This window comes from Rattus rattus, chromosome 3 (assembly GCF_011064425.1).
Source record: "Rattus rattus isolate New Zealand chromosome 3, Rrattus_CSIRO_v1, whole genome shotgun sequence".
In the NCBI taxonomy this organism is placed as follows: Eukaryota; Metazoa; Chordata; class Mammalia; order Rodentia; family Muridae; genus Rattus; species Rattus rattus.
The window spans coordinates 193,521,716-193,546,908 of NC_046156.1; the positions used below are offsets into that span (position 1 = coordinate 193,521,716).

At 37.0% G+C, this 25,193-nt stretch overlaps 1 protein-coding gene across 1 annotated transcript in view; it reads left to right on the forward strand.

The window, feature by feature from the left end:
* Positions 1–24,409, forward strand: part of Erbin (erbb2 interacting protein) — a 100,697-nt gene extending 76,288 nt beyond the window's left edge. The window contains 10 exon segments of the mRNA XM_032898960.1: positions 364–540; positions 2,677–2,791; positions 4,001–4,184; positions 8,629–10,162; positions 13,502–13,645; positions 15,800–15,916; positions 18,723–18,929; positions 20,226–20,318; positions 20,757–20,831; positions 22,373–24,409. Coding sequence (XP_032754851.1) covers positions 364–540; positions 2,677–2,791; positions 4,001–4,184; positions 8,629–10,162; positions 13,502–13,645; positions 15,800–15,916; positions 18,723–18,929; positions 20,226–20,318; positions 20,757–20,831; positions 22,373–22,480 — 2,754 coding nt within the window. The 3' untranslated portion in view covers positions 22,481–24,409.
* The last annotated feature ends 784 nt before the right edge of the window (positions 24,410–25,193 follow it).

The window sequence follows — 25,193 nt, forward strand, 5'->3', positions numbered from 1 at the left end:
GCTATGCATTTTTCAGTGCACTTTTCTCAGTGCTCCCCACCTCCAAACAAAACTTCTGTCATGCCATTAGAGTCACTGAACATTTCACAGCAGGAAAAATGGTTTACCTAATATCCTTTTGTGAGTATGCTGAACTAAGTGACTCACGACACCAGCCTTCCAGTCTTCTTGTAGGAAAGTAACTTTTGCTAATGATGTACTTCAGTATAATCATGTCTCTCTCTCCGAGTCTAATTTACATAGTCATAGTTTCTTTAATATTAATTTAGAATTGAAAGTCGATATATTACTTATATTTATGTAGTATTTAATACAAGAATATATATATATATAATTTACATGAGATCTTTATGTTTTATGCAGCCATCAGAAAGTATTACAACAAAGAGCAAGCTTGATGAGAGAGAAAAGTATATGAACTCTGTACCGAAAACGAGTGAGCCTGAAGCCGAGACCAATGCGGGGAATTCACCAGTGACTACAAATAGGAAACCATCTGGGAACATGAAGCATCTTGTCAACCATGATGACGTTTTTGAGGTATGACTTCTGACATAATGGTGAGAGTTTTCTATGTTCAGATTTATTGCTGTAAACAACAGAAGCCTGATAGTATGACTGCAGAAAAATATAACAAGTATTTATATTGAGGTATCCTTGAGAAATTTCAGACTGCTAAAAATCACTCATCACATGAAATTTGTTTTTTTTTATTCTTTGTGAGTAAATGACTAGTAGGTAAATAAAATTATGATGTGTTATATAAAGTGAATAATTAATTACAGGTACCTTTATATCTTTATTTTTTGCAGTAATGGGGATCAAGTTCAGTTCATTGTACATAATAGGCTCATGGTCTGTCTTCTGCATCCTGAGTCCTTGCTTTTATTTCTGTAGCATCAAAATGACCATTGAAGATGTAGGTCAGTGGTAGAGTGCTGTCCCAGCTTGCATAAGGCCCTGGATTCTATCTCAAGCATTTGAAAAAGGGGGCAGGTCAAGAGAAAGTGTTAGATATACCCAATCATTTAACTTATGGAAGCATTCATCATTGACTGTTACCCTTGTTCAGTGTCTGAGAACCTAGATATAATTTCTACTATTGAATAAGTAAAAGTTGTCTACTTTAGGCAGGAGGCCTTTTTAAAAAGAGATAGCTCAAACCCTACAGTTTACTGATTCAAATATATAATTCAGTGGCTTAAACAATTTAAAAAGTTGTAAAACCATCACCACAGTTACTTGCAGAATATTTTTATAGCCATAAAAAAAGAAATTGCATACTTTTTGTCTCTTAAGGCTTTGTATCCCCCTTAGCTCTAAGCATCTCATATATACTTTGCCTATGATTGATATACTAAGTGGTCTTTTATCATTCCTTCACTTGGCATTTCTCTTGAAGTTCATACTGTAGTATCTCTCAGTGCTGCATCTCATTTCTATGGCATCTGAATAGTATTCTGTTGAAAGTATGTCTCAGGTGTAAGTGAGACTGCTACTAACAGACAGAACTCTCAATTTTTGAGACTAGATCTCTATGGGCCATGGTCTGGAGCTCACTGTGCATCCCAAGCTAGTGTAACTCGTGGTATTACTCCTGTCTTAGCCCCTCGCATGCTAGGTGTGAGCTGTTATGCCTAGCTGGGACTCTGTGGTGGTGCTGGTTCTTTCTTAACTCCAGTTCCAGAGGCTCCTCACCCTCTTAACCTCCATGGATATCACAAATACACAGCACACAGTCATACTTTAATATGAATGTTTATTCATACACAGGAAATAGAAATAAATACATCTGCATCTGTAAAGATATAAATAGAGATTGCGAACTACTTCATTAAAATAGTATTTTTGTGCATGAAGAAATAGAGCTACTATGTGGGTGCTGGAAAACAAATCTTTGTCCTCTTCAAGACAAGTGCTCTCAGTCACTGAGTGACTTCTCCACTATTCATATCTTCATTATGGCACTTACACACACATAAAGTCCTTGGGAAGCAAGTTTTGTAAAGCATTTGCTTTAGTTTTATCTTAGTGTGCAGGAATGATTTAACTGGTGAGAGATCTCATTTCTTGTGTGCCATATGATATTAAAATTTCTATTAATAGTTGATGACTAAGAAGTCATTTTCTTTGCTGACACTACTCAGTAATAGGTAATCTGGAACAACTGTGGCATATTACAGAAAATAAATATGGAAAATAACAATTCTGTGGCAAAATAGGTGAAATTTTTTTTACCTGTTAATAGAATTAATAGTTCACATTAGTAGTAGTTCATTGTAGAAGCCAAGCATAGTTATGAGACTACCCAACAATTCAGAAGAGACTCTGTGGAGGGACTCCTTAAGTTGAATTTTCAGAACAGGGTTGTGCTTTGGTCATTTTTGTTTGCCAGTAACCTCACACTCTGGCACATAATATCTACTCGATAAGGCTTAGCTCCAAAAAAATGATACATGAGAAGTTTTAATGTGTTGTTAAACTACTCCTGGAGCTTGATTGCTGCACTTGAAAAAGCCAAGTCATGCAGTTTTGTCAACTATTACCATTAAAAAGCACTTTTATACATGGTCTTAATAGTTGTTTTGTTTTCCCAGTGATGTTTTTATTATATTTTTTTCATTTACAGAGTCCAAAGTTTAATTTGTGTATTTATTCCTTTTCTCTTTAAACTAGGAATCTGAAGAACTTTCTTCTGATGAAGAAATGAAAATGGCAGAGATGCGACCTCCATTAATTGAAACCTCAATTAATCAGCCCAAAGTCGTAGCACTTAGTAATAATAAAAAAGGTTAGATGTTAAGAAGGGGTAACATTAAGACTAGAAATTTCCTAAGTAAAATGTATTAACTTGTGGGAGTAAATTTTATTGGGAGTGAATAAATAAATGTGGGAGTCACATTATTGAAACATTTTAAAAACAAAATTTAAAACTGCCTTTCCAAAATATTCTTCATATTTCCCATTTTTAAAGAGATTGGTAGTCCCTCCCTACTCCCGCGCAGAGTTTTTTTTTGTAAGGACATGAGCATTAGAGGGATGGAATTCTAGGTTATAACTCCATCTCTATTGAGTGTTTTCTAGATACTTATCCTTCCTTGTGTGCTTCATTCTATCCATTAATAGAGGACATATTTGAATTGTAGTGAGGCTAATGAAGGATTTTGCATATAATACATAGCATAGTACCTCTTTCTATGTGCACATTATTTTATTCTTATCTATTCTGCAATGGTAGATATTAAGCTCTTTTCCCCAGTTTTTGCCAACCAATTTTCATGTAACAAAATATTAGACTTAGAAATAAAGTTGTAAAGAACGCCCATCTCATCACACCGCTCTTACAAGTAGTGCCTGGTTAGCTCTGCGTTATCTCTGTCAAATGCTTGTCCAGACCATTGCTCCCGTAAAGCTAGTGACACCACCAAGCTGGCACTTGGTTAGCTGGGTGTATACTGATACTTAGAAGCTCCTGAGTCCTTTCACTGTTGTTTAGGTACCAGGCAGTTGTTACTAGGCTGCCGAACAGTTGGGTGTCATCCTAGCTCCATGAAAAGTACTTCAAAGGCTGTCTCACGGTACTTTTTATAAATTAAGAAACCAAGACTCAAGTACCTTGAGATTGGGGTTTCTAAACCATTTGAGCACTGTTTCTAAAAACAATAAACATATCTTTAATCCATATGTGGGTATGTCTGGGTGTAATAGATCCTTGAGTTGGCTAGTATTGAGTTCTTCATAAAGAGCTTGTTTACAACTATTTTCAAATTCCTTTTAAACTTCCGCTTTAGTGAATATAAACTGATTCCTTCCCATTGTTCTAAACAGCCACCTCACTCATTGAGAGATTACCACTTTATGAGCAGGTGTTTGAGGTGGAGAGACACAGAGGACTTAATACCCACTTAACTTATCCCCTCAGACATAGAATCGGTAAAAAGGTTTCCATAAATTTTTGGTGAATTTATCATTGTGCTTAAACACGTTTACTTTGTTTCAGATGATGCAAAGGATACAGATTCTTTATCAGATGAAGTCACACACAATAGTAATCAAAATAACAGCAATTGTTCTTCTCCATCTCGGATGTCTGATTCAGTGTCTCTGAATACTGACAGCAGTCAAGACACCTCACTCTGTTCTCCAGTGAAACAAACTCCTATCGATAGTAACTCCAAAATCAGGTTTGTGAACATTCGAACAGTGCATTTACTTATACAATAAATAGAAATAATAATACAAATAAGAGAAAAAATAGGGCTAAACATAAATGGTTTCACAAATATTTAAGTGACTTATACAATAAATTTCTTTACTCCATTTTAGAAGTAATTGAGTAGAGGTTGTTAGTGCCCCTACTTAGATGGAATGGCGTCCTGAAACATGGGGGCCCAGGATCCACGAAGTTCTGAGAGGAAACCTCCTCAGCAGAGCCACTGCAGCTCCCAGCCCTGCTCCTTCTCTTCACTTCTTCCCTTCTTTTCTTCATTGCTTCCTGGCTTTTCTGATGAGAGTCATACCAGGCAACAAATTGCATAAAAGAGATTCATCAGGAGGGTTTAGGGTATGGAGTAATGAATCCAGTGTTGGCTGCTTCTGTTCCCAAGAGTGGACAGCAAGGAATTGAACATAGAACAGAGTTTATATAGGGGGCGGTGCTTTTCAGGGCAGATTTTTAGAGTGAGGATTGGTGAGGTGAGGATTTTAAGCCCTGACTTGGAGAGCTCAGGAATTGGTGGGTTTTCCAGCTCAGGGAGTGGTGGGGTTTTGTAAGAAGCTCAGAGATTGGTGAGTACTCCAACTCAGGGAGTGGTGGCTTTTTTCCCTCCACACCTTTCTCTGAATCAGGCCAATGGGTTTAGATCGGAAGACTGTAGTCGGCTTTGGCTAAGGTGCTGTTATTGAGCTGCTTGGGGAGGCTGGAGAGGAGGTGAACAGCTCCTGTGGTGGTACCTCATGCCAGCAGCAAGCTGAGGAAGCGCCCCTGTTTTGACAGAAGCCACCATTTCGGCAGTTCCTGTGGTAGTATTTTACAGTGAAGGAAGGTGCCACAGGCTGGGGAGAGAAGGAGCCATCATAGCTTTGACAGCTCTTGTAATGTGGCTCAGGGTCTACAGTGATTATAAAGTTGTTTTAAAACCATTTTTTGTTGTTGAAATGAACAAAAATATTTTTAGGTGTCAAAACATATAAACAGCTGATTTGAGGAATTTCAGATTAAAAGAGTTATTTTTATTCTTAGAAACCATGTTATTTCTCGTTGCAGTGATAACACACCATAGCCAAAAACAACTTATGGGAGAAATACAGCTTTTTTGGCTTATAATTGTAGAGGGATGGTGCATAATGGTAAAGGGGAAGTGACAGCAGGAAGCTGAGAGACCACACCGCTGTAGCTTTTTTTTTTTTTTCTTTTAGCTATTTTGTGTGAATTCTTCTCCTGTCTCTTAACAATATCTTCTCTGGTTCAGCTTCCCCTGTCTTAACTGTCACCAACTGTCTTCTCTAACCCTAGACACGGACCCTGCTCTTCTGCTACCTGGAACCTGCTCAATCCAAATACTCTCAGCCTCTGCTGGCTTTTTTATAGCCTTTCTTGTTCCCAGAATTCCAAGAGGCAACCAACATTGAAGGGCATAGTAGGATCACTTAAAGGGCTCTGCACACAAAGTAAATCACACTACACACCTCCAGCCGCATGTAGAAAGCAGGGAGGGCAAACTGGAAGTGGGGTGAGGCTAAAATTCGCAAGCCCCTCCTAGTGATGACTTTCTTCTGTAGTGCTATGTTCCCTGTCCTCACTGGATCATGGCCATATCATGATGTAAAATGCTTTTAAATCAGTGTTAAAAGTACTCAACAGTCTTAACACTACTCAAAAGTCAGAAGTATCTTCTCAAACTCACTACAGTCTCTTAACTGTGACCTCCCAACCCATAAAATTTAAAAAAGGATACTTCCAGGATATTATGGTATGGAATATACATTTCCATTCTAAAAGGGAAGAATGAAGACATAGTGAGAGAATACTGAACCAAAACCCAGCAGAGAACGCCCCAAATCCTCTATCTCCATGCCAGATGCTTAGGTGGCTCCGCCCATCCAGCTTTGAGTCCTGTGCATGTATCTCTCTGGGGCTGCTTCCACTGATGTGATCAGCTCTTAGCAGATGGCTCATGACTCCGGTGTCTAGCAGTTTGGGTTTTCTGCTGTAAGCCAGGCTTTCCTTTTAATGTTTCATGTACTTTCCTTTCACAGCATCTCCAGCTTTGCCAGACTTTGCCTGTCTTCAGGGCTCTCTGAAACTGTACAGGAGGTTTCATGGCCACTGCCATGACCACCTCACCCTTCCATCTTTCCCACCGTAGATGACACTAGCAAGTTAAACTGACCACATAGGACGGACCCTTGATGCCTCACCCTACCTTAGTAGTGTCCTTTATGTGTTTAAGCAGTTGCTCTCTAGGAACAGAAATCCTTTAGGCTCTTTCTTAAGTTGGAAGTCAGCTGAGTGGGGTCTTGGCCTGAGGGCACTTTTCTCTTTGTTCCAGTGCAGAGCAGGGCACTGTCCGAATGGTGATATCTCTGGAACACTTCCTCTTTCTAGCATGTTCATCGCTGTGATAGTGTTTCCCAGTGCTCCCAGTCTCTTCACACTGCACGTTTTCATTTCTTTTCCTCTACCGACCACCATAAAGAGTAACCAGTATAACTGTGCCCGAGACTCAGCGTTATGCTGTCTTCAGATTTCACCACCAAAGAAATCAGTTCCTTATTGTTTTTATTTTCATACAGAGTCACCACAGATCCCTGGTTGGCCTGCACCTTGCTATGTAGAACCAGGCTGGCCTTGAACTTACAGAGATCCTCACTTCAGCCTCCCATGCATAGCCACAGCTGGATATATTTTTGTTTAGCATCAGGCAAGTTCTTAGGACAGAGATGGCAGCCCAATTCCTTGCCAGCATATCAATAGATGGCATGCAGCATAGTTGCTGAGATGTTTTTTTCTTCCCTCTGAAACTTACAGATCAGGATCTCTCTGAGCCTCTTTACTCAGTGCTGCTGTCTCCAACTTCTCCTAGAATGGCCTGGAAGCTCTGCTTACATTTTTAGTGTAGCCTTCAAAGGTCTTTCAAATTCCTCCAAAAATGAACCTGGTCAGATTCTTCACAGCAATGACCCGACTCTCTGGTGCCAGTTTCTGTCTTCTTGTTGTTGGATAATACACCATGACAAAATGTGACTTTTGGGGAAAGTTTATTTTGTTTTATGGTTGCAAAGGAAGAGTTTTTATGGTGGGAGAGCAGCAGGCAGTTGAAAGATCACATCTCCAATCACAGCTAGAAAGGAGTGAACAAATTGGAAATGAGGCAAGGCTATACACTTTCAAAGCTGGCCTCCAGTAGTAGCCTTTCTCCAGCAAGGTCCCTATGCCCTAAAACTTCCCCAAGATAGCACCACTGACTAGAGTCCAAGTGTTCCCATACATGAGCCTATGTGGGACATTTCTCACTTGGACCACCACAGAAATGCTGGATCACTCTGGGGAGATGCCATTAAAGGTTCATTCAGACACTTACTTGCTGCTGTGTATTCAGCCTCAATGTTGTAGGGAAAATCTTTTGAGAGAAAACTATGCAAACTTAAATTCTTTTACTCTGGGTTCAGTAGAAGTTTAAAAGTAATTTTATTATTAAGCTTCAAAGATACTTGGTTACCAGAATAAGGTCAAAACAAGGCCATGCTGTGCATACAGTTTTGTGGATTCAGTCTGTTGACTAGAAGTCTGCTTGAGGGAAGGTTGCTGAACCACGTACTGGAACTAGAGTCAGCTGAGCTTCAGTAAAAGCTGTTACTTGTCTTACTGTAAAAAATTTCTGTCTGAGCGAGTACAGGTACTACATTATTTGTTCTCTTAATTTTATGCTAAATTTTATGCTATAGACTTAGTACCAGGTGCCAAGTTGTACCACAGAGTGATGTTCAGGCATAGTTTCTCTTTTGATTCCTTTATAAACTTAGGCGTTTATACAGTTTTGTTTTAGTTTAACTTAATTATTTATATATTTGTAAGTAATAATCACTTAAGAATAGTAGCCTGTGACTAGTACAGTTAATGTAAAACTTCAGAATTACTTGAAAAGAGCCCTGTGCCATTTACTTAATTACTGAATTACTGTCTGACTCTGTGTATTTTTCCCACCTTGAAGCATTTAAAGTTTTAGCACATTTGTGAAAAGACACAAAAGATACACCATTCTACTCTTGTTCTCAGCATAGTCCTAGTAACCTTTTCTGTAACAAGCTATATTTAGTATGTTGATGAAAATTGATCTCGATGTTATTGATGACTTTTAGCTGTTTTACTTGTTTCCCTAACAATATAAGTCTGTACTTGACAGAATTTTTTATTACTTTAACTGATACAAAAACACAAATTTTGTACATTCAATAGGGTATTGTTTTGATATTTGCATATCGTAATAAAGGTCTTCTTCAGGAGCTTCATCAATTCTTTTTCCTGTGTTAGCTACACAACTAGTGATCTTTTGTTACCAAGAAAACTTGTTGGTTTTGTTTTTTGTTTTGTTTTTTTCTCTCTCATAAAATTCTCTTTTATTTTAGACAAGAAGATGAAAATTTTAACAGCCTTTTGCAAAATGGAGTTAATTTAAACAATTCACCAGAGGAAAAATTCAAAATTAATGATAAAAAGGATTTTAAGTTACCTGAGTATGATTTGAATATTGAAGAGCAATTAGTTCTGATTGAAAAAGATGTTGATTCAAAAGCCACATCTGAGGATTCTCACCAATTAGACCACATTAACATGAATCTTAATAAACTTGTGACCAATAATAGTTTTCAACCAGAAATAATGGAAAGATCAAAGATGCAGGATATAGTGCTTGGAACAGGCTTTTTAAGTATTCATTCTAAAAGTGAAGCTGAGCATATTGAAAATGGAAATAAATTTCCAAATTCGGAGTCCATAAATAAGGTAAATGGTCTTTCTGAGGACACTGCACAGTCTCCTGGTAGGATTGAACCACAGAATACCAGTCCTGCTGATGTGGGTATTTCTAAAAGCACGGAAGATCTCTCTCCTCAGAGAAGCGGTCCAACCGGATCTGTTGTGAAATCTCATAGTATAACTAACATGGAGACTGGAGGCCTAAAAATCTATGACATTCTTGGTGACGATGGTCCTCAGCCACCAAGTGCAACAGTGAAAGTCGCTTCTACTATGGATGGGAAAAACATAGTCAGGAGCAAGTCGGCCACACTGCTGTATGATCAGCCCCTGCAGGTGTTCACTGCCTCTTCCTCATCTTCTGAGTTACTGTCAGGTACAAAGGCAGTTTTCAAGTTTGATTCAAATCACAACCCTGAAGACCCAGATATAATAAGAGCTCCCATAGTACCTGGCCCACAGTCTACACCTCAACTGTATGGTCCTCCACAATATAATGTCCAATACAGTGGCAGTGCTGCAATGAAAGACACTCTGTGGCACCCTAAACAGAATCCACAGATAGATCCTGTCAGTTTTCCTCCTCAGCGCCTTCCAAGATCTGAGAGTGCAGAAAATCACAGTTACACAAAGCATTCTGCCAATATGAATTTCTCTAACCATAACAATGTTAGAGCCAATACTGCATACCATTTACATCAGCGACTTGCCCCAACCAGACATGGAGAAATGTGGGCTGTCTCTCCGAATGACCGGCTAGTGCCAGCAGTATCTCGGACTACTGTTCAGCGACAGAGTAGTGTGTCTTCAGCAGCGTCTGTAAATCTTGGTGATCCTGGTCCCACGAGGCGTACTGAAGGGGATTATTTATCATACAGAGAGTTACATTCAATGGGAAGAACTCCAGTCACGTCAGGATCACAAAGACCTCTTTCCGCACGAGCATTCAGCATTGATGGCCCAAGTACATCAAGGCCTCAGAGTGCCCGGCCCTCTATTAGTGAAATACCAGAGAGAACTATGTCAGTCAGTGATTTCAATTACTCACGGACTAGTCCTTCCAAAAGACCCAATGCAAGGGTTGGTTCTGAGCATTCTTTATTAGATCCTCCAGGGAAAAGTAAAGTTCCTCATGACTGGCGGGAACAAGTACTTCGACACATTGAGGCCAAAAAGTTAGAAAAGGTAACTGAACATGAGTTTTTTTATTCTCTTTATGAATTTACTTTTCTTAGAATTGGTTCATCCTTTGTTTTTAATCCGTGAAATAAGACACTCTGAGTTTTTATCTACTTATAATCTGTTTTCCCTTGTTGTTGGGAACATAGTTCTATATTTAACTGAAGCCAGGTAAGCTGGTTGTGCAAGCTGCTTTTGAACTCCTCAGAATCTCCAATGGACATGCTTGTATGTCCCTTGTAGCTAGTACACACATACTAGATACAGTACCTACACCAACTGTGTTCAGTGTTTTCTGCTCACTACCAGTGATTATGTAAATATTTTAAGAAAATATCAGTTTAATGTATAATTACTAAAATAACAGAAAATGTATTTCCAAATATAAATATTTCATCGAAAAAGCCTTTTTTCTCTCCAGTTTGTATTAAATGAACTAACATCATCACTGACACAGGTGACTCTGGCATGGCATTTATTCCTGACATTGCTAGATTGCATCTTGGGTACTCGAACAAGTCAGTTGAGTGTTTTGTGGCTTAATGCAACTGGGACATATTGCTAAAATAACTAATGCTTGTGTTCTTCATAATCTTATTGGTAAATTGTGTTTTTTGAAAGGAATTAAAAATCCTGTAAAAGCGATGTTACTACACTGCCATGTGGCTCAAATGTATAAAGAACACGCTTTAAGCCAGGTATGGCATCATAACACCTGTAACTGCAGCACTTAGGGGGCTGCAGGAGCATCTCCAGTCTGAAACCAGCCTGTGCTATAGGGTCCTTGCTTCCCCTGCTCACCTGCTCCCACATATGTTTTTATTAAGACTCAGCACATATATGTGCACATATACTGATTTTATTTTAAAATTACCATTTCTTATTAAATATGTAACAAATTTTAAATACAGCTGAACATAGCTAGTCTATTATTTTTAAATTCTTTAAATATTTTTGATAAAATATGCCTAAAATGTGATTATTACCTTCTATCCAGTTGTATTAAATCTCAGCCTGTAATTGTTAGATTTTTAGCTAATATCTGTGAGCTATAGCTCCTTTGTCTTTTCTGTTTGCTATATCTCTACAGCATACTGTTGAGGCTGTGTTCATTTTGTTGGGAATTTTAAATTTTCTTAAGCTGAGAGAGGACGAGCATGGCTCTAATTTTTAATAAAGTTGTATTGCACGTGTAGAAATGGATTTTAGAAGGAAAAAGTTATTGTCAAAGAGGCTGTTTCAGAGACACAGGTAGGAGCACAGAGGCACAGGTAGAAGTGTTTATCAGTTTATTGAGATACAGGAATGAATTCAGGAGACTTGAAGTAGAGTAGACATCCTTAGCATTTGTTTCTGGTTGAATATTTCTAAAGTCGCTGTGAATAAGGGACAGAACTTGAAGGTTTTTGCTTTGTGTAAGTGGCTGTTAGGAATTCCATTATTACCAGATATAAAGGAGGGGTTTCTTATATGGAAGAAGGTTTTTATTTGGTGTAGTTTACAGTGTAAGTAGCTGTTCTCTCACTGTTCTGTTTGACAGGAGTGGGTCTGGACTAAAGTAAATATGAAGCAAGTAATACCTACTTCATTATTGAGTGAACTTTTTAGCTTTTCTGTTTTCTATTGCATAAAATATGAATTTAGAAATTTGATACACAGTTTCTTAGAAAATATGACAATAGTTTTGCAGTTGTGTCCTGTAAGTCAAAAACTAATTCAGTGAATTAATGAAATAGAAAACTTGTGAGAACAGGAACTGGGACATTGGATACAAACCCACAGCTGCCAGGAGAGCTGTCTTTCCTAGGGTACATACCACTTACTCTGTTACGTGGAGTTGTCCTTGTTTTTAGGTTTGCCATAGTCCTACCTCCTTGAGTACTAAATGACTAGTGAGAATGCTGTAGTATAGGCCAGCTCACTGCCTAGGAAATATTTCTAGCAAATACCAGAATAGCATTGCTGTTACCTTTAGGTCCGCTGTATTCTTTCTAGACTGTATTCTTCTGATTTTGTTTGTTTTCTAGAACCAACCCCCGTTTCCAATCCCTGAAAGTGCTGGAATTACCACCAACACACACAACTACCAGTTTTAGTGCTGGAATTACCACCAACACACACAACTACCAACTTTTAAATGTTTAAGTTACATTTAGTGAGTGTGTGTGTGTGTCTGTGTGTGTGTGTGTGTGTGTGTGTGTGTGTGTGTGTGTGTACATGCACAGTGGTGAGAGGAAAACTTGCAGGGGACACCACAACATGTGGAACTTTGAAGGGTCTCAGCATTAGGAAGGTTGAGGACCACTGGTCTAGGACCTTGCTAACACTCAAGTGTGGACTCAGCCCTGGTTTGTGCTATTAGCAACCATCAGCAACACTGAACAGCAGTGCCTAGGGCAGTTACCTAGCATTTGATCAGGTTAACAGGTTCAAATCTCCTTAGAGTCCACAGAAAGAGGAGTAATAATTTTATAGGTTTTTTTCTCTTTTGCAATTCTTTCTCATTTCTTGGTATTATCAACTTCAAATCTGGAGAAGCCCTATGTTTCCTAAGAGCAGTTTGTAAATAATTATTGTTTCATTCCCCTATTTTAGCCCATTCCTTAAATGTTGTTTCCCTAGTTCAGACATCAAGCCCCATAACTCCAACTTAAGGGATCTGACTCTTCCCCCAGGTCTCTGTGGGCACCTACATACATGGCTATACATAGACATGTGCACAGGACATATGTTCAAATAAAAAAATAGAAAATCTTTTTTAAAGTTGCATCTTAAAATTTAAAATATTTTTTAAAATGTGGAAAATAAATTTTGAAAGAGTGAAATAACTGATACTCAGGTGCTTATCACAAATGCATTTGGCTATAGCATGTGTGTTTAAATGTTGATATTATTCAACAAGAATTCCTGTAGAATGAAATATAGCCTTCAGAAATTTGACTCAGAATTACTAATTGCTGGTAAATTTCATCTGATAATAAAAAGTGGCTTATATACAACTATATATCAATTTCTATTTCTGACATATACATTAGGCATAAAAGAAATGGTAGTATTTAATAAACAAAAGCAACTTATTGACATGTTCAGATGTTCTTAAACATCTGAGCAGCTATGATTATACATGTTCTTCATGTATATGTTTGTTGTTATGTAGCCCTATATACCAATTTCTTTCAGAAGGCTCTGAATTCCAGTGTGGCATGACATTTTTCGTGGTGTGGGTGGGGTTACTTGTAATACATTTCTCTGTGTGTGTGTGTGTGTGTGTGTGTGTGTGTATAACATGTCTTGTGGGTTTGCATGCTGTACTAATCTCTGTACCTCTATCCTCTCTTTATTCAGAGCATGCTGTCAAGGTCCTTTAGTTCCAATCTCACTGCTGTAAGCAGCTCTCACTATGGCAGCTCTAGGGATCTGCATGGCAGCCAGGGCAGCCTTGCCCTGAGTGTTGCAGACGGAAGAGGTTCTGGTGGGCACAGTTTTCGAGTGAGTACCTACAGTAGGCCAGCACTTTTAGCACATACATGAGAGAATTCAGATTGTTTGGACATTTCTAGGGGAAAAACTTGTGCAAGTTAGAAATCTTGGTATTTTCTGAGTTCATGACTTAGTTCTACAGTATCTGTCCCTATTTCTTTGGTCACCACATGTTGATGGCTTAGCCAGCTAGATTTTAATTCTAGTGATAAGCATTATATGCACTGGAATTTAATCATGTTTCACAGAATATGATTAAATATGAGACTGGAGAAGTTGTAAAAGTATCAGCGGAAAGGAAAACTCCAAATACTTAGTTGAACACATTTCATCATGGTCTTTAGTGGTGAAAGATTTATTATTCTAGTGAAAGCTTAAAAGTAAGTACAAATCTGTCGTGGCTCAGTAAGGACATGAAGAGGTAGCACAGCCCCTACATAAATATCCCTGTGGTCCGGAAGCCCTTTCTTCTCCACAGCCTTACTCTATTCTTCCTTACGGGTGACTCCCACCGGACTCTTCCCTTCTAGGCTCTCGGTTTTCTCAGTCTCCTTTGCCTTCGTCCCTGGCTGTGCTCTGCTGTGTACCAGGGCAGGAACTGTTTCCCAGATTCAGTTCGTTGTGGCTGCTCTGAGCTGGTCTTGGCCTATACTCTGCCATTAGCCATTACTTGGTCTCTTTGCTGTATAGCAGCAACAGTCATTGGAGTGTCTTAGGTTAAAAGAGGAAGGAAAGGCTGAGCCAGCTTTTGATTTCAGCAGATCACGAATGGCATTCATAGTCATCTAGAACAATGGTTCTTTCCAATTTGTTTTACATTAATATTTTGCCTGTATTTTTATTAAATTTAAAGCCCGTATGGCTTGAAGTTCAGTCTTTCACTCATGATGTGCTTGCTGCTTTAAGTGCATAACACTAGCTGTCTGTTCAGGCTGGAGTTTAAGTTTCAACAGTGAGCTATGTTTATCATTATGTATTCTAGAAATATGTTACAATAAGAGAAGAAAAATGAAATACATACTGCTAGTAGACAAAATTAGAACAAATCACACAAAAAAGTGCTTAGCCATGTGTTGAACTAGCAACTAATTGGACATGATAGGTCTGTTGCATTTTTTTTTAAAGATTAAATTCCAAATCCTTAAACTTGTTACATGTTCCATGGTGCATTTTAATGGAGTGTATTTTGCGTTATTTTTCAATATAAAATTGATATGTTTCTTTGTTGCTAGGAATATTCTATTTTGAAAGGTTGAAAATAATAGTAAAACAGTGTACTGTGTTTTATTTTCTAAATTAGGTGTGTTTAGCATAAGCATAATGTAAATATTGATATTTTATTCATATCATGTGTAATAAATATTCAGAGAGAATGACATTGAGCCTTTTTTTCCCTTTAAGGTTCTCATTAAGTTAAACTGTAATGAGTAACTATTTAACATATGAAGATATGAATTAATTTTTTAAAAACGTACTTGTTTATTTTATGTATATGAGTACACATGTAGCCATCTTCTGATGCACCAGAAGAGGGCATCGGATCCCATTATAAATGACTGTGAGCCACCATGTGGTTGCTGGGAATTGAACTCAGGACCTCTGGAAGAACGATCAGTGCTCTTCTGCTGAGCCATCTCTCCAGCCCCATCAATTAATTTTTAAAGCATTCTGTAAAACAGTGCCTTTAAAATATTGACTAATGTTAATGTGACAGAATTACAGCCAGCGAGTTTCATACAGTTAGCTTATTGAGATTGCACATCACTATAACTCAGGGGACTTCCTATGTAGAACCATAAGGTCAGAACAGGAGCAGTCCGTTTCCTTTTAATGAAAGACACTTTCCTTGGTGCTTAACAGTAATGTATTCATTCCTCTTAAAATTGGAGAGAGTTTAACCACTGACTACATTTATTGATTAGAGATACTAACTTAGGAGTATAAACAAAAAGAAAGAACAAAAACTGGTATACATTATGAACTTTTACGTGTACCTTTGAAGAAAGTTAAAGGCACGAAGGCAGTGAGGATTACAGCGTGCAGTCTTGAGTCTTTCTCCTTCCGCACTCTAGCAGCGTTTCCTCCTCCTTTCATGAGCCATCATTGTTCTGTTTCACATCTTAAAGTATATCATTTGTTTACCTTTTTCTTCCTTATTTGAAGCATCCCCAGACATCCAGTCCAGGAGATTGTTGCCAAGATGATAGATTCATGTCAGGAGAGCAGAACCACCCACCGGGTACACTTAGTCACAGAGATCTTCCAGACAGCCTGATGAAAGTAGGTGCCCACACCAGAGACACGAGCTATGGATCGCAGTGTTTGAGCTTGAAATCTCATGTACTTCAACTACAAATATTTTATGAGGCCTTTCTTTCATTCATTATGTAGGATTATTTTGAAATGATTCATAAATACAGGATAGAATTTGACTCTGCTGTTTCCCAGTATATTCCATGATACTTTACACTGGAGAATCATTTTATAGTTACCTTGGTTTCTATAGTTCCACCTGCTTACTTTAGTATTTATTTGATCAAGAATAAATTGTGTTCTTGATAATAAAAACCTATTTGGGAAGTTAAAAGATGACTTTATCTTAAATTCTGCATTCTAGAATCTTTTACTGTTAACTAAGATCATTTGAAAATTTTTAAATATAATTAGAAATCATCTTGAAAGACATATATAATAGAACAGGTGATCATTATGGTTTTTAGTATTTTATACATAAAAACTTACATATAAATTATTTTGTCAATGTCAGAGATAATTTTCATTCTCTCTTAGCCACTTTCTAGTTTTAACCAATTATATACCCCTAGTGTAATCAGCTACAACTATGGGTCACGTTTCTTATCGAAAACTCTCAATTTACTCTTGAGGCTAAGCATCTAGGCATACCATATATGAGCTAATACGTGTTTTCTTATTTTATCCCTTTTCCTCTTAAGTCAAAGTTATCATTCAGTTTCCTTTTCTTTTCAATATGCATCTTTATAACTTTGTTCTTAACTTTTTTTTAATTTCATGAGACATTGACTAAACATAGCTTAATATGTTCCTTTTATTTAATACTGATTAGATAGAACCAAGTAGCCGGTTGTCAGCAGGTCCTAAGAATAGGATAGGCTCATAATCACATATGTTTTAGTACTTGAAACCCAAGACTGGAAGATCAAGAATTTGAGGCCAGCGTGGGCTAAAGTCAAGGAGAGCTAAGCAAGAAAGACAACTCAATGGATAAGGGCAGTTGTCCTCAAGTCTACAACATGAGCTCAATCTCTGGAACCTACATGATGGAAAAAGAAAACAGACTCCTTACACACATGTCATGGCCATGCATGCACCTACATGCATGCATATATACACACATAAATAAGTGTTACTTAACACTAGCAACAAAAAGAGCCGTTCAGGCATCTAGAAGGTGGAGTTGTAACTGGGACAGAGCATTTGAAGAAGGCATTATCTTGGTTTTTGTCAGAGGAGGATAATGAAGTCTACATATGGAATAAATGGTATAAACAGAGAAAAAAGTGGGGGCCCTGTAGAATTGTATGTAAATAGTAAGACAGTAGCACAGCCAGGTAGAGCGCTTTCTGATAACATTAGTAGCTTTAAATCTGCAGTTATCCAGTAACAAATACCTGTAGTAGATTTTTTTCCAGACATGTAAGCATAATATAGTGCCTATCCCAGTATAAGATTTGTCACAGAATATTATCATTTTTGTCCACTGTCATGAACTACCCATAGACTTGAGAAAGTTTTAGTGTAACAGTGACCAAAAGTGTCCTTTTAGAATAGGTTTTCTTACTAAACACCAAACTTTTCTCTACTTTTAGCAAGGTAAAGTTCACAATATACAGTTCTGAAACTTTTGCCAAACTTATAATTTTGGATAATTTTAAAAAATGTTTGTTTTCTGCTACTTTCTGCTCCAAAAATACTTTTCTGCTAGCCAACAAAGATATTTTAAGTGATTAAGTAACTGAAGTATTTATTTCCTCTTCTGTTTAAAAGTCCTTTTACATATGAACATTTATAACATAAATGTAGGCTTACTTCTTTGCTAGATCCTTCATAGAACAGAAAAACTAATTGCCTCAAGTATAATCCTAAGTCTAAATCCAGGGTCAGCTTCTTAACACGTGGTTGGTATTAAAGGTGGTTTAAATCTGGTGGTGGGTTCTTTTTCCCTCTTGTGGAAAATAAAATAGAACATCAGTACTTAAGTCTTGGAATTTTAATATTACACAGAACTAATATTTAGAGAGCTTGAAAATTGCTAATACATGCACACATACATAAACAATAAATCACTTAATTCCTATGTAGATAGCTGAATTGACTTGTTCTGAAAAGGAAGAAATAGAGGTAGCAAATATGTTCAAATTAAGAAAAAGCTGCACTCTTAAATTATTTTTTTCCTGCAGTGGAAAAAACATAAAAAAAAAAAAAAAATCTACCTTTTTAGGTGAGCGGTGGTGGTACATGTCCTTAATCTCAGCATTAGGGAGGCAGGGGCAGGGGCAGGGGCAGGGGCATCTCTGAGTTTGAGGCCAGCCTGGTCTACTGAGTGTGCTCCAGGACAGTCAGGGAGAAAAACCTTATCTCAAAATACACTTTTTGTGTATGTGTGTTATGATTTGGTATGAAGAGATACCCTTCTAATAGGCTAACAAATTTAAGGTTTTTAGTAAATAAAGATTTGTTCTGTTTTAGGTATATCAATATGTTTTAGGTATATCAATCAGCTATGTATCAATCAGCTATCAATAGTTAAGGTTTTTCAATATACTTATTTTCTATTTTAACATTTGGTCAAAGTAACAGTAAAATATACATGAGGCCTTCCTTTAAAAGTTTGCCATTAGATTCAATAAGTAAACATTCAACCAAGTTTAGAATTAAGACAGTAATAACTTTTGTTTTAGAAACATAGTTTTAGAGAAATATAGTGGTTTAATAAAATGATTTAGAAGAATATAGTAACTCAGTATTGAATGATGTAGAATGTTAAAACTCTAGTGCTTTTGTATTAATCTAAGAAGAATATTAAGATAATTCATGTTTTTCTTAGATGCCTTTGAGTAATGGACAAATGGGCCAGCCTCTCAGGCCTCAGGCAAATTATAGTCAAACACATCATCCCCCTCAGGCATCTGTGGCAAGGCATCCCTCTAGAGAACAACTAATTGATTATTTGATGCTGAAAGTGGCCCACCAGCCTCCATATACACATCCCCATTGTTCTCCTAGACAAGGCCATGAACTGGCAAAGCAAGAGGTAAGACTTATGAAGACTGTTTGAAATATGAAATTAAAACTTTTCATATATCCTTATAGGTGAACAGCAGTAACTCCATATCGAATTTTAACAGTAGTTTTTACTGTTTTGTTTTATTTATAAAGTTTAGTTTTCTAAAGTATTAAACTTTGTAGTTTTTAACTTGGCTTTATAATCATGTAACATAAAATTTAGTGTTGGGGTGTGGTATTTTCTAATTCTAAGGCTATTACTTGTACAAAATGGATTGATGGTGCTCCAGTAGATCCTCTTCTAAGACTGTAAATAGTAGACCATTTAGTCTCCATTCTACCCCAGAGGCTTGGCTCCTAGAGTTGGAAATACAGCTGTAGTCTCCAGGCTGGGCTGGAGGTTTGGTCTTCAAGCTGTATAGGTCATGCTTTCATATGCCTTAGTTGTTGATTATGAGGTGATGCTGATTGTATCGAAACCTTTGGTAGTGATGACATTCTGTTTTGACTGAGTCTGTGTAAACAGGAGCATCCTGTAACAGAATTTAGCTTCTACCACCCACTGTGTACAGTACCCTGACGGCTGAGGCTGGAGAGTAGTGTACTCAAGGCCAGCTTGGATGCATCAGACAGTCCATCCTAGCTTAGGCTATTTAGTGAGACCCTGTGTCAAAATACAATCCAGCACATAAGGGCCAGAGACAGAAGGATCTCTGTGAGTTTAACCAACCTGGTCTACTACACAGCTGACTCCAGGTCAGCCAGAACTGCATGGTGAGACCCTGTCTCAAGAAAATGTTTTTGGAGTCTCATTTTACAGTCGTTTATAAAAACTGCTGTCAGTTGATCTGATCTTAATATCCTAACTCCCCTGAAGCATATAAACAGAGGGAATGGGGAGTTGATTTCTGAAAACCAGCTCTGACCGTCATAAGTATCTTATTATGCCATATCTTATGGCAATGACAGCATGGAATTTAGATGGTCTGTAAGTGAAAACGGATGGGAATATGTGTTCTGTAGGTGTGCACTGTGCCATTAAAAATCATGCTGGCCGAAAGTTAAAATAGGGCCAGCATCAGCTGATGAACTAAGTTCATCAGTAGTAAAGTTAGGGGCTACACTTTGTGATCCCACTGTGCCTTTAACTCACTAACTCATTAACATTAATGCTGTTCTATGTTGTCATGTCATCTCATCTGCCCAAAGGCTTTTCATGAATCCTTAAATATCCTGCTTAAATTTAATTCACCAGTATATAAATAGGATATTATTGTATTTTTTCTGATATAGTAATATTTCCTTTATTTTCATATTAAATCAGATTCGAGTAAGAGTAGAAAAGGATCCAGAACTTGGATTTAGCATATCAGGAGGTGTTGGGGGTAGAGGAAACCCTTTCAGACCTGATGATGATGTAAGTTGTTTTGTAATGTGTCCTTGAATATTCATAAGGTGTCATTTATTAATCCCATACTGAAGTGAAAATATAAATCTATATGGCTCTCATTCTTTTTCTTTCTTTATTTCCTTTAGTTTTTGAAATTTGATCATTCCATGTTGTTTGAAAGAAAGAATTTAACCAAAAGTGTGAATATTGATGATATTACTGTTATTTCTAGTTTTGTTATTGTTTCTCCAAAAAAGCAGTAGAAGTGATATTGCCACATTGATAAAGTCAGAGGGAGAAATTATTGTGACCTGTCAGAGTGTTATTCTGAAAAGTAAAGGAGACAGTTTCCACTATATTTGCATATTAACATGTATTGAAAAAAATATTTTCCTTGTTATTGATTCGTGCTTTCAGTTTGTAGTTTGGCAATAAATAACTGTTTTTTGTTAATGTTCATTGAAGGGTATATTTGTAACAAGGGTACAGCCCGAAGGACCAGCATCAAAATTACTACAGCCAGGTGATAAAATTATTCAGGTAATTAATAAAATTAAGTAATTTTATTATTTTTTCATTTTATAATCATTTTATTTTACAATACTTTCTAGTGTTTATATACATTTTATTTTTAAATAGTTCTGCTTTACACATTACAAATCATGATTATACGTTTGATAAATCATTTTAAGTTTAGAAATGTTAATATTTACTAATTTAAGGCATTTACTTGGAAGTGAGTTATCATTATAGCAAATAGTAAAATTTCAAATTTTGAGAAACTTTTTGTATTTGTAGTCCTTTCCTAATATTCTTCAGTCATTCATTTTACCTAAATATCACTATGGCCTTCTCTTAGGACACAAGGATAGGCCACTTCCTCCCTCTACTCCACTGTTGTTAGTTCAGATAACAAGAAGTGACCTTCAAACCAAAATGATAGACACATTAGAGTTTAATGGCTGACAGTAGAGATTTCAGGTTGAATCCTGCTCAACCCTTCTTAATGTTAACTTAGTGCCTGCACCAGCAGTGCATAGAATAAAATTGAAGTGATTCAAACAATGACAAGCTCATGACACTCCAACTTTTTAATTTTTAATTTTATATTTAAATAATTTTCTAACTCTGAAAACTCACAAGAACCAGGTAACAAAAGTGGTTGTATTTTGACATACTCAACTGTAGTATCCACTATTATTTTCCCTCTACACACGCACACACGCACACACATGAGGCAGGGAGAGAGGAGTGGTTATTCTGAACCACATGGAAATCTGGTTGCAGAGTAAGAGCTCAATAAATAACGACTAGCCTTTCTATAGCCTGTATGCTGGTCTTGAACTAAGGGTTCCTGTAAATGAGAAGTCTGGACATTGCTTTCAGTTCCTCTTGGCAAGGCTGGGTGTAGTTTAACACATACACACAACACCTGTCTGATCCTGTCTTAGACAAGTACTTCCGGCATCTCATCACTATGTTAGAATTTTCTAAGGGGCTCAGTGGCTAAGAGTACTGGCTGTTCTTCCAGAGGATGCAGGGTGGGTTCCCAGAAACAGCCATCTGTACTCCAGTGTCAAGGCATCTAATACCCTCTGTGGCTTCTTTGGGTACCAGAAGTCTAGACACTGCCTTCAGTTAACCCTTGCAGTTTGATAAGCCTGGCACATATGAAGGCAGAATCCCCATACACATACAGAACACAAGCTCCTGGTTAGTTCTTCAGAGATTGTATTTCCATAAGTATATAGTGTAGGGGCAATTAGTCTATTTGTGTTTTTAATTTTACATATATGTGTGTACAGATATGTGCTCACCTCGTGAGTGTAGAGGTCAGAGAACAACTTGAAGGAGTCCATTTTCTCCTTCTATGGTGGCGGTCCCCAGAATCAAACTCAAGGCTCCCCACAAGCAATTAAATGGCCTTACTCTCTGAGCCAGTTCATTAGCCAGTATGTTTTTCTAAATTGCTAGAATAGTTTTTTTTTTTTTTAGATGTTTGTGAACTGTCAGAAAATTACATCTAGAACTGCAAATACATTTCTAAAATTTTTCCTAACAGTTTTTTTCCTTTCTTCTAGGCTAATGGCTACAGTTTTATCAACATTGAACATGGACAAGCAGTGTCCTTGTTAAAAACTTTCCATAATGCAGTAGAACTCATCATTGTACGAGAAGTTTCTTCATAAGCAGTATAGACAAAAAAAAGAAAAAAAAATGGGGACGATAGCAAGATTTATGGAAGACACAAGGGAAATGACTATTTTGCTTATTTTTATATATAAAGAAGAACAAAAACTGTTGGCTTGGAACTTGTACATTACTGAAATAATGGAGCTTGTGGTTAGAGGGAAGAACCACTGTACAGAAGATAAAAGAGACTCTTGGATTCAAATCATTTAAAATTTGTTGTTAGGTTTTTAAACTTAGCAAATCAAGGCTACAAAAACAAAGTTCTGTTGTTTTTGTATAGATTGTAGGTTTATTTTTGGATTTCATACACATGACTGACTGTATGCAAGGCAATAGTTAGCCTTGATTGTAGCCCAGAGACAGATTGCAGAGCTCTCTGTCTCCTAGCTTTTGTGTCCTAACTTTTATCCAACTGGTATTAATGGTTTTTCTGCCGAACTACTTTTTCCTTGTGGTAAGAGATTTGAAGTGTTGGCTTTTGCTATGTGCATACTGAGGAGTGAGTACATGAAGTTGGTGCTGATGGGTTCACTTTTCAAGGCCAGATTAAAGCATTATTTCCTATAAAAATCTGAGGCAAATGGTGAAAAAAAGTTATCTGATAATGTATTTTTATTAATAGAATAATGCAATAAAATACGTAATGTCTTTTTAAAAGACAATAATTGCATTTTATGAGCTCTACAAGATCGATTCTTGTCATAGCTATTGACTATACATTTGCTACTGGTGATTCAATTTTTAATTTTTTAGTTACTGAAGTTTTTAACTCTATGTAGATGCATGTCCACGCATTTCTCATACTATGAAGTTCTGATACTTTTTTCTTTGATAAATGGTGGTACTTGCAACCTCATTTTTATAATTAGCACTCCATCATAACCTAATTTATAATTTTTGTTATAATAAGCAAATGAAACTAAAAAGCCAGTTTTAAGTTTTGTGTCTCACCCATAATATAAAATATCAGAAGGTTTCAGAAAGCCTCTTGGTTTTGTTGGCCTGGCGTTGCCTTGGTAAAGTGAGAGGAAACGTGAGTGTGCATGGAGCTAGGAAACCAAAGCAAGTCGGTGAGACTGACACAGCGATAGAGAATTGCCGTGGAGAGCAGACGGATGGTCCCGGAGGCCTGCCAGTGTGTAAAGTGTCAAGATTAAGGGCTGTTCTTACAGAGAGCATTCAATGTGAACTCCACACTTCAGAGTCTTTAAAGGGTTTCTAAATGTACCGATGTGATAGTGTTTTACCACCAATTGCCTTTGTTCCTAGTTACTGTAACAAGTATTGATAGAAGTTTATTAATTTTGTTTATCCAAACCATTAATTTTATTTGCTTTTGTTCAATATAATCAAATAAAATTTGGGTAACATGCAGTGGTAAGAAGTAATGCACAGTTATTTGGACCAGAGACAAGTGCCATAGGAGACCAGCAACCGTTTTTAGTAGAAGCTAGTCTGAAAACTCTTATTAAAGCAATACTCAGTTCTTTAATCCATTTTTTTTAATTTCAGAGAAGCATAATTTGGGTATTTCTAATGTGTTATGCTCTTTTCTTCAACCTTGATTGGTTGTTCTTACAGGACTAGCTAAAGCACCACCTACATTGTTTTTACAAATGAGTCGGACTCATTTCCATTTCTAGTCAAAATAGTCAGCACTTTTAAAAATATTTGAACTTCAATATTGCACTTCTTTCAGGCTGTTATCAATTGGGTATTGTACTGTATAGTTTTAATAATTTTGATTGAAACCCTTTAACAACTCTTTGTAAATTTTAACTCATTTTTAGTTGATTTTCAGTACTATTTACATAGGAATTGATTTTTATGAATATAGTAGAAGAAATGTGCTGTATTTTGATAAAATTCACTTGTATGTGTTGTAATCTCTTAAACAAAGAATGACAAACAGCTTCTTTAATACATGTCTCGGTGTTCCCTTTATTCTTACTCTATGTTGGCATTGTAAGAATGTCACATTCTCCCTTTATTGGCTTCACATTTTCACAACCACTTTTAATTAGGAATAATTAAGATACATAAAGTCGCACAATCTCAGTGACCTTTACTTGGATCGTTGATTATAACTTTGCAGAAGGAGTTAGGCTTCACAGAATCAGCTTCTCTGGTGATCCACTGCTTATTCCATTGAAATAACTGAGGGCAGCAGCTGTTGTGTGTACTAGCCTTCTGTTCCACTGTAGTTCATTGTAGGGGCTGCAGTATTCTTGAAAGTCAGGTAAGAAACTTTGTTGTCCAGGTTTGGAATAACATAGAATAAAAATTAAAAAAATTAAATAGTAAAATGTTGTACTTAAACTAACACCCCAAGTTTTTTTTACAGAATATGGGAAGGGGGAATAAAAATTATACTTTGTGGGAATTTTGTTCTGATAACATTACAGTTTGATAATGTTCAAACTCTTGATGAAATGCAGAAGCCATTTTTAACTCATATTGTTTACTAAATAATAGTAATGACCATGCTCAAAACTGACTTTAACACCCACTGTGTAGCAGGTTTTCAAAACCAGATCCACCTTGTTTGTAGGAACTGTTTAAATGTCATTGAGGGACTCAGGAGAGTCTCAGGAAGGTGCTTTCCACATAAACATGAGGGCCTAGGTGTAGGTCTCTAGGACCCACATAAAAAGCCTACGTGAAGCAGCATGTGCCTATAATTCCAGTGCTGAGGAGGAAGACCAGCCC